General features: G+C 36.7%; 1 protein-coding gene across 3 annotated transcripts in view; it reads left to right on the top strand.

The window, feature by feature from the left end:
* Positions 1–24,667, top strand: part of CASK (calcium/calmodulin dependent serine protein kinase) — a 214,806-nt gene that overhangs the window by 50,719 nt on the left and 139,420 nt on the right. For all 3 annotated transcript variants that reach the window (XM_084285031.1, XM_084285030.1, XM_084285032.1), the window contains exon 2: positions 5,173–5,285. In XM_084285031.1, the coding sequence (XP_084141157.1) occupies positions 5,173–5,285 (113 nt within the window). The remainder of the gene's footprint in view (positions 1–5,172; positions 5,286–24,667) is intronic.

Here is a 24,667-nt window from a genome sequence, read left to right as displayed (position 1 = left end):
GGAAGAGATTGTTTGCTCTTGGTTTTACTGAGAAAATATTCAGCTTTTTTGTTATGAAAACTGAGTTTGAGAGCCAAAATGCATTGCTTTATGCTATGTTCCTGGAAAAAACATGATTCACTTGGAAGAAATGTTGAGCAATTTGTTGGTGATCTGATATGTAAATAACTTATACTCTGAAAGTTTTGGGGTTGAAGCATAGAGGTTCATGGTGTCCTTAGAATATTCATCAGCAGGAACTCCATTCCAATGAGTTGGTTTAGTTATTTCAGGACATGGTAAGAGTCCATGCTGTAGTTACTGGCTACAACTATTTGTGCTTGTTAGGAATGAACAGACTTTATCTTAATCCCAACCTGTTCTCATTCTTGCACACCAGCATGTATTAGAGGGAAGAGGAAAGGAAGCAGAACAGACAAACCAGCAAGATTTCAGTTTAAATAAATAAATAAATAAAAGGTTTGAAAAATGATGGTTTATGATCTTTATCCTTGAAATCCTTATGACATACACCAAATAAAAGAATTCAAAGTGAAGGACTTAGTAAATAATAATAATAATAATAATAATAATAATAATAATAATAATTTTTTAAAAAAAGAGGCTTTGGTGGTCTAAAATTTTTAGGACTTCATTCTAGTTCAAATGTTATACTCCTTTGTATACACGGGTAGGTCTAGTTGATATGAAAACGAACTGTTCTGTTAATACACCAAAATTAATCACCAGAAACAGTTTAATTGGGGTTAAGATTATATCAGGAGCTGTCCTACTAACCTGAAATTTAGGATACGTGAAAAAAAAAAAATGATTGAGGCACCTTTTCAGCATTCCTATCCACTTTCTCATGGCCTACATGTAATCAATAACCTCCTTAATAATGTATCGTGATGCTTTGATTTCCATCTGCAGTAAACAGCAAAACTCAGCATGCATTCCAACTTCAGTCTAAGAAAATACATTTTGTGCTTTGATATACATTGCAAGCACGAATCAAAGAATTGCAGATGTTGGGATGTGTTGCTGCCAATAACAAAACAAGTATCAGTGAAAGAAAAGCATTTGTCCTTACTACTTGAGTATTTTAATGATTCTCAGACGTAGCAGTGTATTAGTGTAGTCTGTTCTGTCCGTGCTAACCACAGTGAAAGGTTCTGAAAGGTGGAGGGGAAGGTGGAAAGATGGTGTTTTTTTGGTCTGTGCATCTCAGTAGGTGTGTCTGTTAAGGGTAGCAGAGAGAGGAGTGAAATATTAAACACATTAAATCATAATTTTAGTTTGTATGACTGTTAGAGGATGAAATCTCTTATTATTCAACTTAACCCAGTTCCTCTGTTTTAATAAACAAACATTCAGATAAGTTGTCTGATCTGTCTGTAACCATTTTGATGACCTGCATCTTTACTGCTGCTCCTTCCCCTTTGCATCATCTCTGTGTTTTAGATCCTATATCATTTGAGCTGCAGTAATAAACTGAGCTATAGAAATTGTCGTTTATCCAGAATGTGATATGTTTCCCTGGTGACAAACAAAACTGATGAATAGCTACTTGTATCATTTGAAAGATCAAATAACTTAGTCCTTTTCCTGACTGAGGGAAACAAGCATCATTTTTGATGCTAAGAGTGTGGCCTGAAAGACGTTTGTTACTTAGCTTCTGAATAAGATTGGAAACTATTGTGTTAGGAAGCATGGGGTTTTGTTTTCTGGCTCAAATTAAGCAATATCACTGCGGGGTATTGTAACTTTGTTTGTAAAATGTCTGTGTTTCATTGAAGCTACGAGGAAGATGTCAAAAAACTAACTGCAACCATAATTTATTTTAACATTCCTTTCTGTTAATTGGCACATTGTAGCAAGGGTGTCTGCTTAAATCATAAGGGTACCTCTCGTGAATGTGTTAAATATCCATGAGATAACAAGTTATTTAAAACTGGATACTTCAAGCCTTTGTTGCACTGCTTCTGTCATGGAATATATTCATCTAATCTATAGTCATAACATGTATGCTATTTTGAGGCTGTTTGTGGCTTGAATATGGGAGAGCTAATTTTGGAAACGTTGGAAATCTGAGGCTTGTAAATACATGAATTTTTGGATTATGTTTAAAATCTCTTTTGATTTCCATAAGAGACTCTAAATTGGTGTATTTTTAAGAGAATGAGTTAATTGTGGGCACCACTGAATTCTTGTCTTCTGAGCTTTACAGCAGCTTTGATTTACTTAAGACTCTGGCATTCGTCTTTATAGGTAGAAAAGGCTCTTTAAAAAGCATAGCTAAGTTTAAATATGGCCATAAAGGTTGAGACTGTCATGACGCCTCTTATACTCTGTTACGGAATTGAATGAAACATCCATTTTTTGTCCCAGACTGAAAATGCAGGATGGAAATTGCTCCAGTCAGGGTTTTAAAATGTTAATACATGATGGAAAGAAAAAATAAGTCATACTTACAAGAGTGGTAAGGATGACCACAAGCCTAATCCTTCTTGGAGCTGTAGTTTGGATGTTCCTTTTTCATTTATTCTTTTTCCAGCCATCTTTTTCTTCTTGGCTACTAGAAGTATGTGTACATACACACTCGGGTAAATGGGCAAGTTCTAAGCCCAGACTTGAGTAAACCAGGAAAACTAGAAGTAGCGTAGTCAATAGGAAGAAAAATGTATATTCATAGGGTTTCTGTAGTTACATCGACGAACAAAAGTCAAGGGTCAGCCTGTAAGTAAGGGCATGGTGTTCTCATCAGGTTTTTCTACACTCCAATAATCTATCATTCTGTATCAGACTATATTAAAAACCTTTATTTAATAACTTCATAAAGGCTTTGTGAGGAAAACCAGTGAGAATGAAAAGAAAAAGGATCAATTTTAAATAAATACATGTAATTTCTAGCAAATTATATCTGAAAAACAAGTATTGCCAATATTATTCTGAAGCTGTAGTTTAGGTTTTTGAAATGTTTTTAAATTATCATAATTTAAATGTGGTTTTGTGCTATTTTAAACAAATCCTACTTTGACATGCTAAAAGAGTAAGCAGGGACTCGGGATAAGAAGGTGACGCTGATCTGTATAAAATGTCAGTTTATTTTTAATAAAAGATTACTTTCTTTAATATGGGGGGAGTGTTTCAGGTCAATAGCTCTAGTCATCTGTAGCCAAATGAAGTTAGACGAGCTTTCTGTATTTACAGATAAAAGTTGATTTTCGTATATTAAAATTCTTAATTGAGTATCTTTTAAAAATATTTGTGGTAACTGTTGGGGTTTTTATATGCTGAATAATATTGGGTTATGGATACAAAGAAGAAAACAGTCATCAGTTTGGGGGATTTCATTGTACATTAGGAGTGAGAAAATGAGAGAGAAAAATTATTTTCTTGAGTAGGTAGCTGTGTCTGAGTGCATCAGCATAATTCACAGTTAGATAGTTGTGTTAATAAATATCTTCCTTAATTTTGAATGTTTACATTGTGATTCATGGCCTGGTTTAGCATTCGTATTCTGTGTCAAAAATCATGTTATTCAAAGAAATGTTTGCAAGTATGTTGTTTATAGGGTACAAAAATGGATTTTATCTATGGGAATAGCTTGATTTGGTAGGGTAAAAAATTGCATTTTTTGAATCATCTGGTATGTAAAGAAATTCCAAAAGCCCAGTTATATACGTATGTGAGTACATATCTTCAGCTGGACCTCTCTCCCCTCTCAGAGAAACTTTTATTTTGACAATTCCATTTCTTTGCAGTCTTATTGCTCAGAAACCAACTTCCAGTTCACTGTCTGAGTGGAAGGATTTCTCTTGTTATATTTATCCATTTATTTCACTCAGTGGATGAATATTCACTCAACAGATGAACTTCCAAACAAAGGCTCTTTCCACCCTCAGATTTGTCCTTACGTCTTTTTGAGAAGACTTTAGAATGAATTTCTTAGAACTATCAATTCAGTCATTAAATCAGTAGGAGTAAAAAAAGTAGTGGCAAGGTCAATTATATTGCAGTCTTGAAACAACCCTGTTTTGTTTTCACAACTAATTAATTTTTCATGTTTGAATGCTTGACACACCATAATTGTCTGATTCTACTTTCTCTTATTAATAGTGAATGGAAGTTTCCATATTCTAAGTCAAGGCATCAAGAACTTAAATTATGTACTGTGAAAGAAGCTCCCATAAATGTGTATTGATGGTGATATTTTTAAAGTGGAGCTTTTTAGGGTTACCATTGTTCTAACTCATGTTTCAGCAAACGTAACTTCAGTTTTGAACAATAGCTAGCTTTAGTGATGCAACGCTAACATCTGTCTGAACAAATTTTAATAGATCTTCTTTATCTGTAATTTTTATGGGGGTTCTTGAAGTGCTTAGGATGAGAGAAAATGATAAGCTTTAAGTGCAGTAAGGGAAGTTGTTCATAAACACAGTGGTGTCAAATAAGCTTAAAATGAACCAAGTTTGTGTAGAACAGAGAAACCAACCCAAACAGCATGACTTAGCAGTTTTGTTTCTTTTATCATTGTTACTAAAGAATATCCTTTCGGTTCTTTCAAATAATGGTAATTTCTTAACTTTAGTTCAGGACTGAAAGCAAGAATATATTTCTCACCTCTGTTTTTCTTTCTTTCTTTCTACCTGGTACTGTGAGTCAAATTTTGAAGTCATCCCTGTCAAATTTTCATTTTGGAAATCGAGGAGATGAATACAAATTGCAGAATATAGTATTTACAGTATTTTTACAGTATAAAACAAGTATAATACCCAAGTTAGAAACGGTTTAGGAAGCTTGCAATTCACATTATAGTCTTTTAATACATTTTCTCCCATTTGAGCTATGCATCAAAAAAAGTCTGTTTAAAATGTAATGATAATGTGCCAGTATATTACACGTGGTTTCCAACAGTATGGCCTTTCTCAACTGGTTGAATAAGAGAATATATTTGAGCTCTCCTTAATATAGTAAATTAGAAACTCATTTACTGTTCTTACTCTAGTCTGTTGTTAAAACTATGTTTTATGGTTCATGGGGAGCAAAGATTAGAAGTACAAGCTTCTGTTACTATACTTGAATTATATATTGGAATCTAAATTTTGTTTAAAAGTAATGCAATTATAGCTCAATGCATAAAAGAGAATGGTTTATTTATTGCTGATTTTTTGTGCATGTGTGTTTCAGGGGTCCATTCAGCGTTGTGCGGCGATGTATCAACAGGGAAACAGGGCAACAGTTTGCCGTAAAGATTGTCGATGTAGCAAAATTCACTTCAAGTCCTGGATTAAGCACAGAAGGTAAGAAAAAAATGAAGCACATTGTAAGCAGGTGTCCTTTTGGCTTGTTGACAAGTCCTATTTTTCTTTGCTTCATAAGATTCTTTCAGATTTATATTTTGTAGACATTTTAAAGCAATATCTTCTATCTCTAGTGTAATCTGATCTAACATAATGTGTGCATTTCTAATCTTAAGTACAGTTGTTAATCATAACTACACCTATTCAGTTGTCGTGATACAGATTAAAAAGGGTATTAGGTCTTTTCTACGTCTAATAGCCATTGCTATTCCTTTATGTTACTTTCCATTTCTTTACATATTTTCTTAGAAAGTGAATTTGTTAAAAACAAAAAATAATAATTTGGAAACAAAAAGGCATACAAGGGAATTATAATGAAAACACATCAGCTTTACCACTCTAGATCTAGCAAGTAATTTGATTTTAAAATGGACAAAACTTGTGATTAAAGTGTGTGAACCTATATAAAGAATGGCTGTATATATTTTTTATATAGTCGGGATTTTAAAATGATGCTCTACAACTCTGCAAGAGTATAGATAAAAGGCTGTAGCTTTTAGTGTTTCCTGTTGTAGTGTAATACAATATGTCTCTTGTAAGCTGAATATGCAGCATGTGTGTACACTGAAGTGCTTCTTTTATAGCACTTGAAAAAAAGTTTGAGGGAAAAAAAGGCTTGATGACTTCTCAGTGATTATAACAAATACTATCTCAAGTCTTAATGGCTAGTTTGATTTACAAAGTAACTCTCAAGTCTTGCTTCAGATTTACCAGAGATTTTCCTTTAAATCAGATAATGTCACTGCTTGCTTCTTTTTCCTAGCCTTCCTCCCAAAAAATGTAAGCCACACACTCCATAATATTGAGCTTACATATAGCCACATTATGGTTTTGGCAGGTAATACCAAAAACATTGAACTTCATGTTAATGTGCTTTTACTTTAAAAAAAAAAAAAAAGTAATCTTTTAGAGTATTCTTTTTGCCTTGTACAGATTTCTGAAGTACTGACGTTCTGTTTTCTGGTCTTTCCCTGAGCCTCATCTTAATTGCTGGGCGCTAGGAAACATTTGTACTTCACAGTAGTATTGCTTTCCTCACTCCTTGACAGTAAATTTCAACCTTTCAATGCTATTAAGGAAGAGAGAACGAGTACACAGAGGAGCAAGGACTGATCAGGAAAAAAAGGAAAAGCCAATAGCAATTATAGGTTCATTGAATCATAGAATGGGTTGGGTTGGAAGGGATCTTAAAGATCACCTGGTTCCAACCCCCTGCCATGGGCAGGGACACCTCCCACCAGCCCAGGCTGCCCAAAGCCCCATCCAGCCTGGCCTTGAGCACCTCCAGGGATGGGGCACCCACAGCTTCTCTGGGCAGCCTGTGCCAGTGCCTCACCACCCTCCTTCTATCTAATCTAAATTTACCCTCTTTTAATTTAAAGCCATTCCCCCTTGTCCTGTCACTACACTCCCTGACAAAAAGTCCCTCTCCAGCTTTCCTGCAGACCCCCTTTAGGTATGGGAAGGCCACTATAAGGTTTCCCTGGAGCCTTCCGCAGGCTGAACAACTCCAGCTCCTTCAGTCTGTCTTTACAGGAGTGGTGCTCCAGCCCCTTGATCATCATAGTGGCCCTCTTCTGGACTTCTAATAGCTCTGTGTCCTTCTTGTGCTGGGCGTCCCAGAGCTGAACGCAGCACTCCAGATGGGATCTCACAAGAGCAGAGAAGAGGGGAGTAATCACTTCTTTCAACCTTCTGGCCACGCTTTGCTTGATGCAGACCAGTATACCTGATAAAGCAGACCCATAGCCCCAGTTGGCTTTGTGGGCTGCAAGCACACATTGCCAGCTCATGTTGAGCTTCCTGTCAGCCAACACCCCCAGGTCCTTTTCCTCAGGGCTGCTCTCAATCCATTCTCTACCCAACCTGTACCCAATCTTACCCCAGCCCAGGTGCAGGACCTTGCACTTGGCCTTTTTAAACCTCATGTGGTTCTCACAAACCCACCTCTCAAGCCTGTCCAGCTCCCTCTGGATGGCAAGTGAAAAAACGGAAAGCTGTTGATGGCTTGCATTTCCTGCCTGGGTCTAGAAATAAAGGCTTAGGAGTATACTAAGTTTGTTTTTCCATTCCACTGGTGTTATATTGATATGTTTATAATACAAGCTGGAAGTTCATTGATTTAATTGACCATAAACAGTTTCTGGGTTTAGTGGTGAGTTTTTATTGTTGTTGTTGCTGTTTTGTTTAAGTTTTGGAGTGGATTTTTTGTTTTGTTTTGTTGTTGCTTACTTTAAAGATTGTGAATTGCTATGCGTTAGTTTTGTAATGTTAAGACATATAAGCTGTATATGCTTAGTTATGTATATGTTTGCATCCTTAGTTCTACATAAAGAATCTGTTTTTCACAAACTCTTTCCAGCTAGTGTACTCTCTCTCTCTCTATTTTATTTATTTTTTTTTGTGGACCTGTTCTCAGTGCAGGTTTTTAGGCTTCCATCTTTCAAAAATAATCAATTTTCTTTTGAATTTGTTTGGCTTATTTCTGATATGGCATTCCTTAAACACACTGGGGGAGAGCCATGACTTGCAGCCAGGATGGCGCTACTTAGATTAAAGAAAATATTAGATAACTTACATGGGGGAAGTAATATTTGTAATTGTGTTGAAGTGTAAGCTGGAATGGAGTGGTAAGATTAATCTTTTGGAACATTCTCTACCCCAGAGTTTTGTCCACTGCAAGACCATTTTCGTCTTGAGGGTAATCTTTCTACAACTTTCCATGCACAGTCTTTCTCTGAGATACGAGTGGGAGAGAGGTACAGTTGTAAATCATGAAACAAGGAAAACCCCCAAGGAAGATAGCTTGTAAAAAGTCAAGCTTCCTTTATTCAGTCTGCTATGCTCTAAAATGTCCTAGAGTTACATTTGATTCTGATCCTCTATGTCCAGGGAACAATCCTCCAGAAAGTCTCAGAACTCCTGTGTGTTAATGATGGAGAAATCTGAAGGAAGGGCTGTCTCATCACAAATACTGACTGCATTGAGTAACAGACTGTATTAGGCCTGTTATGAGGACATTAAGGTAGACTTACCAAGCAGAATGCACTCAGTTTTTTTGTATGAATGTTAGTCTGTGACAGTTCTGGAAGTGTTTTCTGTCTGATTTCTGAGAGGGGTTGACAACAGCTCTTTCTAAACCTTCACCCAGAATTGTGCTGTAGCAGAGACGTAATCATGTTACAGAAGAGCAATCAGTGTTTCTTAACAACACTTCTGGAGATAATGTAGATTTTGGGATGCACTGCTTGGGGTTTTATCTGGGAAGTTGTTAACAAGAGAGACTTATTATTTGTGTGTTTCCACTCTTAATCAGAGCCCCACAAGGAAATCTGAGTGCAAGAGAGCTGATGGCAATTGTTTCCATTAATTTCACATACATGTAGAGTGCTGAGAGGTAGGGGCTGAATACGCCTATACATTTAGTTATGGGTAGGAACTTTTCATGTAATGTTTTTATTTAGTCAGCAGTGTACTCTTGTGGCAAAGGCAGCCAACTGCATAGCACACTGTTGTGAGAGTATAGCCAGCAAATTGAAAGAAGCAATTATTCTCTCTCTCCAGCTCTTGTGTGACTGCATTTGGAGCACTGTGTGCAATTTTGCTTTCCCCAATACAAGAAATAAAGTGATGTACTGGAATGAGTCCAACAGAGATGGACTCGAGACATTTAGGACTTGAAGTATGTGAGGTAGGAGGGGAAGCTGAGAGAACTGGGTCTGCCTAGCCTTAAGAAGAAAAGCTAAGATGAGGTTTAGTTCTGTCTTCAACTATTAAATGGAAGGGCATAGAGCAATTAGAGTCAAACTCTTCACACAGATGTGCAGTGAAAAGACAAGTATCTGGTATAATATTCTTTCTCTGCAAGGTTCAGGCATAAATCTTGAGTGATTTTTATGCCTGCGTGCTTCTTTGGAATGGTTTATTAACGGGGGAAGAAAATAATGCTATGTAGCAATGCCTGACAGCTAACAAATCTAATTTAGACTAAATTCTATTGGATTTAAGTATTAGTGTTCATGGTCTTGCATACTGCATGTGTTCAATCTCAGTAATGTTGTAATTTAACCATACAAATGAAGTCTATTGACACCTTGTCACTGTTCAAGTGGCCTCATGTTGTATTGGATTAATGTTGGTTATTTTACATGATGACAGATTGTACTATAGTTCACCATGCTTTCATATTACAGAGTACCAAAAAATACCAAACTACACTTAAGAAAATGTGAAGCTTGAATATTTTTAGGTTTATATGAGTATATTTTGTACTGTTCAATTTAGAGGGCTCATATGGAAGAGTACTTGGTGTTATAGGAAGCTCCGCTACTCATTTGAGGTATAATAACATCAGTGTAAATTATTTTTTTTTCAAATACAGCTGTTAGCTGATATATTCAGAACCTTTGTTGCAGAGATGTATAAAACTCATTTTCCTTATATCTGAATTTATTATAGTGCACGCCAGTTACCTTTTACTGTCCATGTCTTTTGCTGCTCTTCACATCCCATGAGTTTTCCTTTTATTTTTTCTCTGCGTGTCTGGCATATCTTGCTTTTAGTTAGCTGTTCTAACACCAAACATCTGTTAGCAATACAAACACATTCTCAAAAAGAGAATGTTGGTCACTTTCTTACCACTTAGTGAAAGCCAACACACATTATTTGTTTCCCCTTTCTTAATATTTAATTAATTCTAGGTGTTTCTAAAGCAATGTAAAGGGCAGTGCCCTGTACTTATAGCGTGTGTCTTTTTGGAGTTGTTTTTCAAGATTTAATGCTTGTATTAGATTTAATTATCTACAATACATTTTGATTAAAAAAAGAAAATACCACTACTTCCACTACCTTCTAATAGGCTAGACAGATCTTATTTATTAGGCATTTGTACACATCTGTACAGGTTTGTATGCATGCAAGCCACTGTGAAGCTGAATAGATAAGCGGGTAAGGAAAGATTCAGGTTTCCTTTAGAACCTCAACTGGTTCTACTGGAGGTGAATTGTGAAGACAGTCTCAACAAAATGTTTTGGCTGTGAAAAAGGAGAAAATTTTAGCCAAGAAAGAAGTGTTCTGAATATACTATTGACTACTTCTAGCACTGAGAGGGGCAACGTAAATTGCATCAAAAGTGGTATCACTGTGTATCATCCATACTAAGACAAGAATTCCAAGATTATTTCATTGAGGAGGGAAGGCAGAAAACATGAAAGTTGGCATCAGTTTGTTGTTTTGAGTTGTTTTGTTTTGTTTTGTTTTGTTTTCCTATAAAGGGCCTACAGATTTTTATCCTGACATATTTCCAGGTTGTGAGTCATTTTCTCACAGATGAGACATAACTCTTATTCTGCTTATCTCCTTAAGTAGTTTACCCTTGTTGATGTAAAGATATATATTTTTAATTCTTTTACTTGGGCTTCCATTTCCTAAATGACTTTGTCAATCCAGTTCATTTGAAAGGCTTTACATCATTCTGAGTAAAGATGCACGATAGAATATCTTAACCTTTTGATATTGGAATTCAGTATTGGTGAATCACAAGTTACTTTTTGCAAAAGCATCTGGCCAAGATTCTGCAGCCCTCTCCCTGTTTTTTCAAGGATTTAAGCAAAAATACAGTGTTACTGTTGAGCTGGTCTTTGAGCAAAACATATTGCAAAACTGTGTCACCACATTTTTTGGTACTATACCATATGTAGACTAGATTTGAAGGAAGAACAGGGGAATCTCTGCTGTTGATTTAGAAACATGCAGCTATCTGGAATTTCACATAGTTGCTACTTCTGTGTTGTACTCCGTTTCACTGTGATTTACCGAAAAGAAATCCATGAAGAAAACAGTACTTTCATTAAGGCAAGCTATATGCTGGAAAGTAAAATGGAAAATAAATCAAAGGGAAATACAGGAAAATAAGAGGAAAATAAATCAAAAACTGTCCACACCTGAGCTATTGTGTCCAGTTTGGGACTTTGCAATCTGAGTGACGAGAAAGAACTAGAAAGGGCCCAGCAGAGGAATATGAAGATAGTCAGGACCCTAAACAACATGACAGGCAAAGACAGGTTGAGGGAGCTGTTCATTTAGTCTGGCGCAGAGAAGGCTGAGGGGGTGACATAATAGTAGCGTACAACTATACCAGAAATTACAAAAACAGCACAGCCAAGCTGTTAGTGACAGGTATTATAACAAATATTAATGGTAAGAAATCATGGCTTGGAAGAATCAGATTGAACATTAAGAAAAATTTGTCTGCTGAGAGGTTTGTGCAGGCATCCCAGAGAGGTTTTCGGACCTCTGTCCTTGGAAGTTCTCAAGACTCTGCTAGATGAAGGTATAGCTACATTAACCTAATGTTGGCAGTAACCTCTCTTTGAATCAACATTGGATTGGATGACCGTCAGAGGTTAAGTTTAATCAATCAACTATAAAAAGAACTACTTTTAGGAAAGAAAAAAAATACAGGAGTCACGGTCATGATGCAAGGAACTTGCACTAGTTTGTGTCTAACAACAGAACTTCGACTGATACTTAAAACCACTTTTGATGTTTGTCATTTCAGTAATCTTTCTGGGAAATGCATAGTTCCTACCTTAATTCTGACATTCTTTTCACATGTGGGTATAGTTGTCCCTATTCAAGTACAGAAAATGTTACCTAAGTTTTTCTGAGGGTTTTTGTTTTAACTTAATGAAATATTTGAGTTTTCTTTTTTTCATTTTTTGGAGGAGTCATAGGCTTTTTTAATTAAAATTCAGTTTAACTATTTTGTATGAGTAACTTTCATAAAAGTTTGTTTTACTGTTCTACCATACCTTTCATAAGAAGTGTCATTAAAATTAAATGCTTCTGTGCAGAAATACAGCATAAAAGATGGAACTGTAGGGTTTTTTTGTTTGTTTGTTTTTACCCCTTAGAAGACATTTCTGTAAGTGGTGAAGCATGTTAACCATATAATAGATGTGATGAATCATGCGAATGAAAGCATAACAATAATTTCTTTTTAATGACTCCATTTTTTATGCTATTGGAAATCAGTTCACTTCGGAAATGGTGCATGTGTTTTTGGGGTAAAAATATGGAATTCAGTCTTTGGCAATGCTTCACATAACAGCATTATATATATATATACACACACACACATATATATATATTAATATATATATTATATTATACATATTATATTATATACACTTAATATATATATATATTAAGTGTAAAATGCTAGGTTATATTTTAAGGGTCCTTTTTGGTGCTGCTTGTAGAATGTGCCCAGATACAGGGTTCCAGGAGCAGGATAAAGGCATGAAGTGTCCCTGGTCAAGTTATTGTTTTGACCTCCTTTGGAGTCCGCATAAGAATCTGGTTGGACCAAGGAGGGAAAGAGGAAGATATATGAGGAAATAAGGCTGTTCACCCAGATCACAAGCAACAAGTATAAAGACTGGTGATATAGTCATACGTTATTTCAAGAACATCAAATTTTGCAAGCACATTCTCAGTGGTGTTGATGTAATGCTTTCCCTTTTTGTCTTCAGAAGGGAAAGCATAGCGTAAGAATTCATTACGCCCACTTTAAAGCACCTACGAATATTTATGTAATTTTGATGAACTATTTCTTATTATGTAGAAAGAAAATCATTACATTTTTACTCACTGCAAGCAACTGGTTCTTTATTCCTTATAATTAGTCTCTAAAATAAGAACAGCTTTTTTGTTGTATGATTTCATTTGCTTGTTTTTGATATGTATCTGTTTATAGTGGATTTAATGTAGTACTGAACGCAGAAGGGCTTTGGAGGAGTGCACCTCCCCCCAGCACTAATTACTGAAATAACTAGTTTTGTTAAATGTCTGAATCTGAATGGAAATAGCCTTGTTGGGCAATACATAATACCCTACCTTTTTCATAGAAATGCACATAAATTATGTGCATCTTAGTCGTCTCAAGTCATGACATATTTACTAATTAAGGAAAATTACATACACGCTTGTGCTTATACATCATTTTTGCTAAGTCTAGACTAAAACTGACTGGTCCTCTAAGTCAGCTGTTTGAATCCCATCTGTGCTTAGGACCTCACAACCATTTTGAATGCAGGTTTCACTGAACATTGAAAATATTCTAAACTCATATTGGAATATTGGAATTTAGGAAAAACATTTTCAGATTGTGCTTGTAGTTGAGCATAAATCACAGAACCTAAAAGATGGGCTGCATTTGATACTATTTATTCTAAGCAGACTAGCAAAATGATGACTGGCGTGGGACATGTCATTACAAAAGTATTGGAAAAGAACAGTTCTAGATTTGTTTTATGATTTTTTTTTCTCCAGTGGAAGGTCTGTCATTGAGATGTCCACCCTAGTCAGCTATAGTTGCACACTCAGTCACTCTGAGCCTGGTACTATTTTCCAAATCATATCCACCAAATTGTAATGAAAAAGATTGTAGCTGAGCAGAGTTCTAAAAAGTTTTCCATACTAACTCTCTCTTTCCCCCTGGAAAACAAGCAAAATAAAATACCACAGGCACACTTCGCTGTTATTCAAAAATAGGCTTTAAAACCTCATATTAATTCAGTCTTGTCTGTCCTTTTACTAAAGAGTTATAGTTGCATGCATGTGGTAATTAAAGAGTATGATGATTTATGTGCTTAAGTTTGGTATGTTAAATATATGAAGTACGCAGTAAAGGAGATGTCTAAGTACTCTCTGCTTTGTATTAATCAGAAACAAGCCTGAACTAGCTAGGAGTATAATAATATTGTCAGCATTCATTGCTGCAAAGTATATGTACAGATTTCAGCCATTAATGGGTGCACCCATGAGTGTTGAGGTAGCTGGCCAATGTCTGGAAGGCTACTTTAGATAACCTTTGAATGATCATGGCTAATGGGAAAAGTGCCGAAAGACTGAAGGGGAGCAAATGTCACTCCCATGTTCAAAAGGGACAAGAAGGAGGACCTAAGGTACTTACAGGCATGTCAGCCTCACCTCTGTTCCTGGGAAGGTGATGGAGCAGCTAATTCTGGCAACCATTTTCAGGCACATGAAGGAGAAGAAAATCATAAGGAGTAGTGTGCGTGGATTTGCCAAGGGGAAATGCTTGACCAACTTGATAAACTTCAATGACAAAATGACCGGCCTGGTGGATGAAGGGAGAACAGTGGATATTATCTGTCTAGACTACATCAACACCAGTGTGATGATCAGTGTTGCAAAGTCTAGTTGGAGGTGATAACTAGTGGTGTACCCCCAGGGGTTAATACAGAATCCAGCCCTGTCTCGTATTCTCATTGATGATGTGGACGATGAGGCAGAATATACCCTTAGCAAGTCTGCAGATGACCCAAACCTGCAAGGAGTGGCTGGTAGGCCAGAGGGTTGTGCTGCCATCCAGAGAGACATGGACAGGCTGGAGAAATGGGCTGACAGGAACCTTTTGAAGTTGAACAAGAGGAAGTGCAAAGTCCTGCACGGTGGGGTGGAACAACCCCAGCTGGAAAGCAGCTCTGCAGAAAAGGCCCTGGGGGTCCAGGTGGACACCAAGCTAAACATGAGCCAGCAATGTGCCCCTGTGAAGGCTAATGGCATCCTGGGCCGTGTTAGTATTGCCAGCAGGTGGAGGGAGGTGATCCTTCCCCTCTGCTCAGCCCTGGTGAGACCACCCCTGGAGTGCTGCGTCCAGTCCTGGGCTCCCCAGTATGAGACAGCCGTGGTCATACTGGAGAGAGTGCAGTGCAGGGCCACCACAAAGGTGATGGAGGGACTGGAGCACCTCTCCTGTGAGGAGAGGCTGAGAGAGCTGGGGTTTTTCAGCCTGGGGAAGAGGAGGCTCGGGGGGATCTCATCAATGTCCATAAGTACCTGAAGGGAGGGTACAAAGAAGATGGACCCAGGCTCTTTTCAGTCATGCCTAGTGACAGGGCAAGAGACAGTGAGCTCATATTCTCATATCCTCTGTTTGCCACACTTGTTTCTCCCTAAATCCTTTCCTTTTACTACCTTCTATTCCTCATCTAAACAGCTGATAATAAGTCTTATGTAACATCAGAGTGTTCTTCCACCACATCCCATAATGTGTCCAACACCCCTAGGCGCAGCAACCTCCTTAGTCTAAATGGTGATCCCAATGGCCTGTTTTGCTGGGTTTCGTGTTGGGCCACCAAGGCTAAGACTGTCCTGGGACAGCCCTGTTAGGGACTCAGAGAGGTTATCATTTTCTCCAAGTCCTTAATTGGAGTTTCTGCCTTCCATTGTGGCCCTGTGCTCCCTTGGGCTTGTGGGGATGGGCCTGTGATGGATAAATAGCCATCCTGTGATGGGCCTGGGAGAAGCTGAGCAGGTCTTTATTTGGGTCCCCCTCACCCCACACACAGTTGCTTCTCTGTGATACTTTGTGTATGTGTAGACAAGATTTTATCACATAACCTAACTACATTCTTCCTGTCTAAAACCCTGGTTTAGTTATGGCTGTATCCTTGCTCAAGAAATCAAACGGTATACACGTAAAGTTTGTTTGAGAAAAATACAGGCTGGGATAAAAGAAAGCAAGGTATTAATACTTCGGTATTCGTCAAGTAATGCTTGGAGCTTTTATAAGTACAATAGGCCAAACGATAAAGGTGTGTTTCTTAGCCCTCTTTGCAAAACAAATTCATAATTGAGTTTATGCAAAGAATTCTGGAACTGTATCTTTAAAATATGCTCCCATTCTTCATTCTTAAACAGTGTTGTCTTTAATCTCTTTGCAAAATGCATGAGGTATGTCCAACTTATCTTCTGAAAAATGAAAATGCTTTCCAAAATGCTTCTGTCTTAGTACACAGTCTGTACTCATCTAACTGATGGTGATTCTTGCCAATAGTTGTCCAGAAATAGGCTTCTAACTGTGCTTGCCATAATTCAGGCTAGTTACAAACATAGGGAAGATAATAAGTATCAGCTGTATTTTCAAATATTTTTTGTTTGCATGGGAGCGTGTATTCTGTTCTGGTTTGCACAATCAATAGAACTCAAAACTAATTGCAGCTGAGCTGCAATTTCTGTTAATTCATTGATCCAAAGAGACCCTTCTTTGACTCTTAAATGCTAGTTTTTGTTGTTTTCTGATCTAAAAATGTATGTCACTGTGATATGATAAATAACTATCACTGTTAAACATCATACTTCTGGAAATACTTTACATGTTAGAAAGACAAACCTGTATCCTGCCATAGCAGGAAGCCATGACAAAAATTCAGTCTTCAAGTTACATGATTTTTGCCTGGGATAGTTTACATCCGTTGAAAACCTTGTCTAACATCTTCTGTTTTCCAAAAGAGAAACGTCACGGTTTGTGATCCATAGTTTCCTATTCTTTTGTACTTTTCTGAGTTTTCTCATAAGTTCAGATGGGGACCGCGTGATCTTGGGTAATTTTCCTACAAATCATGTGCAAACACATTCCACTTGAAGCTCTTTTGCATGTGCTAATATTTTTCCTAGATTATAGATGAACAATATTTTGACTTATGGACAGTCGAACTTTGTAGAAGTAAAGACGTATTAGCAAACATTGATGGGCCTCCTAGGTAATAAGATGGAAAAAAAAATCTTTTAAAATGGAGGCATGTTCTTGCTATGTAAGATATGTGTTATCCTACAGAATCATACATGTGATTATACTGATAGTATCTGTGTATGTGCAGAGTAAAAATCTTCTAGATCAGATATTTTCTTTTCTAAATTAAGTTGCTTTTACAATTGGTAAAAATGCAGAAGATAAAACAAGAATATACCTTTGATGAGATCAAAATGTTTTCAATATTGACACCTTCATGACAAGTTGATTAAAAATTATGAAATAGCTACCTAATTGTTGATATCAATTGCTGAAAGATGTATCAATATTTGTAAATAAAAGCTCTTAATTTAGTTTTTAAATTTACTGCACATACACTGGTGATTTTAAATAGAAATGGTTTGCTAAAACCAAACCATTGCAGAATCTTCCTACCACCTATCTGGTCTTCAAACTGAAATATTAAGTATGGAAAAAATGGACAAACTGTCCACACTGTCCAAATCCACACTGCAGTTCCAAAAACTGAACAGTAATCTTCATGGAAATTTCCATTCTAGCATCTGTATCATAAACTATTTATGATTAATACATAAAGTATGTAGAAGTTGAGAGATCTCCATGTTATGTCATTGTCTGGGAGAATAAAAACACGTTAAGGAGAACAAAGGTCAAAATATTTGAGGCTCAGGAAATTGTATGTCAATTGTTTGTGAGAATTAAATAATTTCCGTAAAATTAGCATGTGTTAAATTGTACCAATGTAAAGATATCAGACTTCCTTGAGTGTAAGTAAGTAGGTTTAGTCCACTTGTAAAATTGCCAAACAGTGGGTGTTTTCAATGATAAGAGGTGCTTTGTTCGTCAGTGGAAAAAGAAGTCTTGTAATCTTTTTGACTACAGAAAATCTTGGGTGCAAAAAGAAATCAAAATTTAAGAGGAACAATTAAGTTGTCTTGTTAGAAAGACAGATGGAAATATTTGTTGCTCAGAAGCTATCTTGTAAGTAGTGTTGACTAGCAGAGTAGAATATTGGTGATTTTTAGCTCCTCAATGAGGAGTTGAATTTCAGTTTTAATTAAATCAGAAACCTGGAGGTTCTGAAGAGAAATATGAACTTAATTCTGTTTCTTAAAGACTTTCTACACGTTATCTACTATTCTAATCCTACCATGTCAAAGTAAAATATTATGTCAGTTGTGTTCCAGTATATTAATGATTTTAACAGAATGAAAGAAGTGAGGTACAAACAGTAAGTGATTATCTATACAGTAAAATTTAAGATTAAAATTTAATGAATGCACATTATATGAATTCAGTTTTATCTTTAATACAGAATTGAATTTCCACCTAATTCTAGAGTTAAAAACTGTTACATATATAATCAGTAACTTTAGGAATTTAACCAAGACAACTGTCATTCCCCTCCCTCCGCAGTAATGGAATGGAAGATGTATGATTTTAAAATGCTTTGATCACTTAACTACCTCGAAGATAAAAGGATGAGAATATTAAATTTTGTCTAACAGCATTGCAAGATACTTGCTTTTTCTTAGCGTTATGGCATAGCAAGTTTTTGGTTTTAGTGCCAAAGGCTTTAGCAGACTTGAGTTTTCACTGTTCAGTGTGTTATTACAGTTTGAGAAGTCTGAAATAGGACATACTGGCATGTCATTTTCCAGCTACAAGTCATTTATTTTAATGAAGACACTTATCAGGGACACCCAGATAGCTTACTCATGTGGATTGTATTCTATGTACTTGATTTCATAATATGAATCCAACCAAGAAATATACACAGTGACAGTAAGCAAATTGACGGTGTAAATAAAATTACTGTGATACCTAGTGGGTTTATTTAATATCTATGACAGAGATTTTTCTTGGAGATTGGATTTTAAGATTGCTTCATAAACATAAAGTATATTTTAGAGTATATTTCTTGGTTGGGGGAGAAGATCACTATGGACCTAATTTGCCTAAAATATTCAGTAGTCAATGTTTTTCTTTTTTTAGAGTTGTTGTAGAAGAAAAAGGCTGATTGCAAATGAGGCTGGTGCTAAAAATTAATATTCTATTCTTTCAGAATGCCTTAGCGTTTGTTAAGGCACATAAATAAGAATTTATTTTTAATACTTTACAGAACTGAGGAACTTGAGACATATTCCAAGTTCCACAGAAAGTTACTGGCAAACGCAGCAATATAAAATCGAAGCCTCTTGATTTCCTCAGGTTTCCCAGAAGACTGACGAAATAAAGTTTGGTTAAAAAATATAGTGCTCGATCTACTGTGACATATCCAATTTTTGTAGATTTCTTAATAACTGTCATCTTTAATATTGCCTGTGGTATAGTGAAAACTGACAATTGCAGAAACTGGTGAAAATATGGCTTTGTTTTATGGTGTCATAAATAGTGAAAATTGCTTATGAAGTGCTACTGTGCTTGAATTGACTTTTTTTTTTTTCTTTCACCAAACCAAATAAGTATTTGAGTCCAGTGTTTCCACTACATGAAAGTTTATTAAAATATGCATGTATTCCACTTCAGTGTTTTCAGGTCCGTGGAGGTTATTGTCACTGTATTCACTTTCGTCCTCGTAGTTCTCCTTGAAAAGCTGTGACAAACCAGAGCTTTTGTTTCCAGCACAGGGCTGGCCAAGCGGTGTTGGTGTATTTGGAAAGAAGCCTTTCACCTCTGATGCTGTAGTTTGGAACAATCTCCGTTCTTACAGTGCTGCATATCAGTAGAGCAACTTCCATTCCTGTCTCTCAGAAGCTTATCTGTTGGAGGGGAAAACCAGGGAAGAAACCATTACACCCTGGAAAAACAGGATGCTAATACTTAGGATTATTAGGTGCTGCTTAGTGTCTGTGCAGAGTGGGGGGTCTCTTTGCTTCGTGCCTCCTTCCTCTGCCCTCAGTGGGGCTGACTGAGGGAGGCAAACTCTGTGTCTTCGGCCCAGATCCTTGACCGTGTGTTCCTGCTGCTTCACCAGCTTTGGTACTTTTCTGACCTTTGAATGGATCTGTTTTGACTCTGGATTGGGAAAAAAGTGAGCAGAGGTCTTGCACCCTAAGTCTTCCGGTCTTTAATTTCTTGTTAATTGGCTTGATTCCTCGTTTAGAAAGCTGTCACATTTAAAGAGGAATTGCCTTGTTAAGGGGAAGGCATAAGAGAGAGTAGTTTGAATTTATTCAGCAGGGAATTGCGATACAGGCTTCAGAGGAAATATAAAGATAATAAACCAGTGTGGGATGCTTGTAAAACAAAGGAGAGGTTCTCTTCTTTTAAGGGCTACCAGTGGCTCTTTGTTTAACACATGAATGCAAACTGAGGTTGGAATAGGATGTATATGAGCATGTCTTGTAAACAGCTGTGGTTACTACCACAGTTCCTTCCTAATCAGCTCATAGGCATTTTGTTTTTTTCTTTTTTGCCTTAAATAACAAGCAAGCAAACTAGCTGGAGAAAGTGCACGCAGAAGGTAATGTTAACAAGGAGGTGAGAGGAAAGAGCTTCAAGCATTACAAACACCTGGCCACTTATGCCACATACACCCAGTGCACACCTCATGGCTCTTACAAATTTATGATTTCACTCTTCTTCTCGGTCTTTGCCAATCTTGCTTTTTACTGTCCTATTTTAAGGCTTGGGCATGTGCTTTTGTCAGGTAGTGTCAGGTAGTGTCGTGGTAAATTAATGGCTTAATTAAGTATTGTAGGAGTTCAGTCCACAGTACTATTTATTTCTTTCTCATCCCTTTACCTGGTGCAATATAGGAAAAAATTTTACCTTTATTTGCTTGCATTTAGTAACTTTCTTCTGTGGAGCATAGTTCATAACAATTTTTGAGGAATTATGGGGTTGTTGTCATTAACAGAGCTATTCCCTGCTTCAGGGCATGGTAATCAGAGTTGCAAATGCTGGTCTGAAGACTGAAGGTATGCATATACATATGCCAAGATATGTGGCAATATTTGAAAGAAAAATAATAACTATTCTGTGGTTTTTATGTAGAAATAATACATTTTTTTAAAAAAAGATGTTCTTTTCAGGTATTCCATGTAGTAGCAACTAGTATAAAAACATTTGCTTCTTTAGTGTTACAAAAATGGAGATAGCTAATTTTATAAACTATCTTCTGGTTTTGTATTTAGAAATGTTATATTGTAGAGCAGAGTTTTAGAGCTGGCTGTGAGGTGGTGACAGTTTACTTGACAGGAAGGCAGATTCATTGTTTGCAGTCACTTCTACATTGTGGCAGTCATGAATTAATAAATCGGTCAAACTTAAATTAAATTAAAATGCTATTAGAAAATCTGTCTTTGTGATGGTTTTTTTTGGATTCTGGTAGCACTGGTGGAGAGTTAAAGCTGGGTTATTGCCCTTTCACATCTACTACTAGTGTGATCCAGATGCACCTGCTTTCTTTGTTTGCTTTTTGGACGTCTTTGTGGGCATTGAGATTTCCATGCTGCATTTTGACGTGACTCGATAAAGCGGCAGCCATTGTAACCCCATGATTAAACAGAAAAAGGAACAGTTTTGTTCGTGTAGAGTAGCTTACGTTGTTCCTCCATCATTTCCATTTGGTCTGTACATTTTTGCATAGAGGCTAGCCCAGAAGAATGTTCTGAGGTCAGGTGTTTTGCTTTGGTTGTTACAGCAGTGTAGGTCATTCTAGCCATCTGAACAATTTCCAAAAAGGATGGCATGGTTTTTGTATTTGAACTTCAAGAAAGAGCTTCTAAGGAACATCCAACTCAGTTCTAGGTCTTTCTCTCTAGAGCCTGATTTCTTGGCAAGTCCTTGCTGGTTCCTGTTGCAACTCCACAGTTTGTTAGATCTTCAGAGATTATAGAAAGCTAAATTTTTCTCTGTTTCATTTGATACTGTGCTGATACTGTATTTCAATGTCCAAGTCCATTGTTCAACGGATTTTAATCACTGATTGCTCCAAGCTATGAGTTTCTGCTGAAGCTCTTGTAACTTGCCGTGTTAGGTGATTATACTGCAAATGCGTAATAGTAATGAGGGATGTGTGTATACTAAAAGCAGAAGCAGATTTTTGAATTTCTAAAATTTGTGCTTATTTATTACAATATGTGTAAGCAATAATTTGCATATGAAAATACCTTTGCAGACTAGAGATGACAGGTTTCATTGATAGTAGTAGGCAGCTGGTTTTATGGCATATTTATCATGAGATTATTATCAATACTTTGGAAACTGGAAAATGAGTTTACAGTTAAGCAAAGAAAATAGTCCATAGGAGAAATGCCTGTTACATTTCTGCAGTGTTTACATTCTTACCTACACACAGTAAGTTACAGTTTTGTCAAATTTCTCTTAAGAACCATAAGCCATTGTGATTATTTCAAAGTTTAATTTGGCATATGCCTTAGACTTTTGGTACATATTTTTGCAGAAACTCCTTGAAATTAGTTCTTATGACAGGCACATTGTTGTCTGCTGCTACCATTCTTTGATTCTAGTATTCGCTGCTGGCAGCACGTTGCACTTCTGTGTCTGTGATTGTACTTAAGTCAGTAAGAGCATCACTTGATAGATAATGTTTGTGGTAATAAAAGGTTTAAATGGATTCCAGTTTCATGATCTTCTGTGGCATTTGGAAAAGAGAAAGTGAGAGATAATTTAATAAAGCACATCTCAGGAAAGTTGAAAGGTTGAAAGCTTTAGGTTCACATTTAATGCTAAAAGTTCAAAGGTTAAAAAAAAATAAAGTGTTGAGTTAATTTTTTTCCAGTTTAAGAATGTTACAATGAAGTGTTCTGTGTTTTAAAATGATGCTTACGTAGAATTTACAAATAGGCTTTCCAAATTGACTGTAGCATTTGGCAAAACATGGAATATGTATAAACTGCATGAACTTCTCTATTCTCTAAGGCCATTTTGTTTCCCTAATTAGTTTTTCATGGATGAAGATTTATACAGTGAGATGACTTAAGCAGCCAAATCTTATTTTTCTTTGGTAAATACAGATGGGGGTACTGTGGCTAATAATAAATAAGTCCAGTCAGATGTGGTAGCATGTGGTTGTGCAAAACATGCACAGTGAGCTTGTATCTATTGAGGTTTGTGAGCTCTGTCTTAATACCAGTCTAGAACTGACCCTTTGTAGATTATCAGCACCATTTTCTTGGCACTCTGTTTCTGGGATTGTTTATTAGCATACCCACAGCTTGTTTTTAGCTGAGCTAATAAATCCTTTAGAATCAGGGTCACTGTGACTTTTAAGTGACTTTGCATGGAGCTAGCTCAAGTCCATCATGGTTTATTAATTTAGGTATTGACTGAAAGATACTATACTGTGTCATCATGCCCTGAAGCAGCACAGCTGTTTTGCATATACTGCATTTGAGCTAATAAATCCTGCTAGACCTGAGCTGGCTTTTAATAGTGTTGCAGATGTACATACAACCTGAATAACAGCTCATGGATTTGCAAATTTTACTTTTACTTGTAGTCACAGATGAATAACTCGTCCCCTTTCTGTAGTGGTGAGTACACCCAACCCTAGCTCAGTGTCTTGTCTTCCTCTGCCTACTACAGTGCTCTGGAAAATTCAGAACATGGTTGAGCAGCATGAGACATGAACAGCTTGTTTCACCAGGAGAGCTTTGTGATGGAAGGAAGGTCAGGCTGAGAACTGTTATTTGCTTCTCCTTCAAGGAAGGAATGGGGAGTGCATCTTGTGCAACCATGCTTCAGATTATTTTCAGTATCTGGGCAGTGCTACACTCAGCCTGTGAGTCACATGTCGTCATGTTTAAACAGAGTTTTCATTTTGTTGTGTAGGCAGGAAAAGTTTCTCAAGAAACTGTGGAAGATGACCTGTGTGAGGTTTATGTTTTACATTTCCAAGTATCCCATCATGTCAATGAAATTCTTTACCCTAGTGGCATTTAATGGAGACATATTTAAACTTCTTTTTCAAACTTGTGGGGAAAGAAGATTTGGTTCTTTCTTTTAACCATAATAATTGTTTCTTTCCTGCTCTTACAGAGCTCTGTTTTGCAGAGGATACAGATTATTGTCAGTTACTCTACTCCTGTGCCCTTCTATATAACAGTGGGCGTTTAATTGATATACAAGCTTGCGGTTGCTCTGCCATTTAAGAGTGAGATAAATGGATAGAACTTACAATGTTGTGTTCTCGCTTTAATTGATCATCACTTCCATTTGGATAACAAAGAAAGTGGATCTCATGCTGAATGTGGAGAGGTGAGATGGGACATGTTAGTTGTTGCAATGAATTTGAGTCAAGCTTTTCCGTAACACCTGAAGGAAGTTGATTCCGTTCTATGAGTGTAAGCTCTTAAATAATCTTTGCTCTGTCAAGAGACAGAAGCAGTCCATTATGCCAGCTATTTATTGTAAGGCTTTATAGATATTTATTTATAGAAATGCCCTGTAACAGTGAAGGAAACTGGTATATTACTACAGGATTCTTGTCTTTCGTATCACGTGGAGTTTCAGAGGCACTGGGAACTCCCTCAGAAATGAGTCAAAAAGCAATGCAGATGTGCTGTTTCCAAGTCTGTATCTCCTGTTTTCAGATACAATTTCCAAGTTGCACTGATTGGATTAGGTGACTGAACTGTTTTGGGCTAAGTATTAATTTCAGGTGTGGTTTTGTGTGTTTTTTTCTTCTCTTCACTCATCACGAGAAAATAGTGGGGAAATGAAGTACTGTTTTCTTAACTCTTGGGTGAGATGAAGGAGGTGAACTCTT

This window comes from Netta rufina (assembly GCF_964035555.1).
Source record: "Netta rufina genome assembly, chromosome: 1".
Lineage (NCBI taxonomy): Eukaryota > Metazoa > Chordata > Aves > Anseriformes > Anatidae > Netta > Netta rufina.
This window is presented reverse-complemented; position numbering and strand designations above follow the sequence as displayed.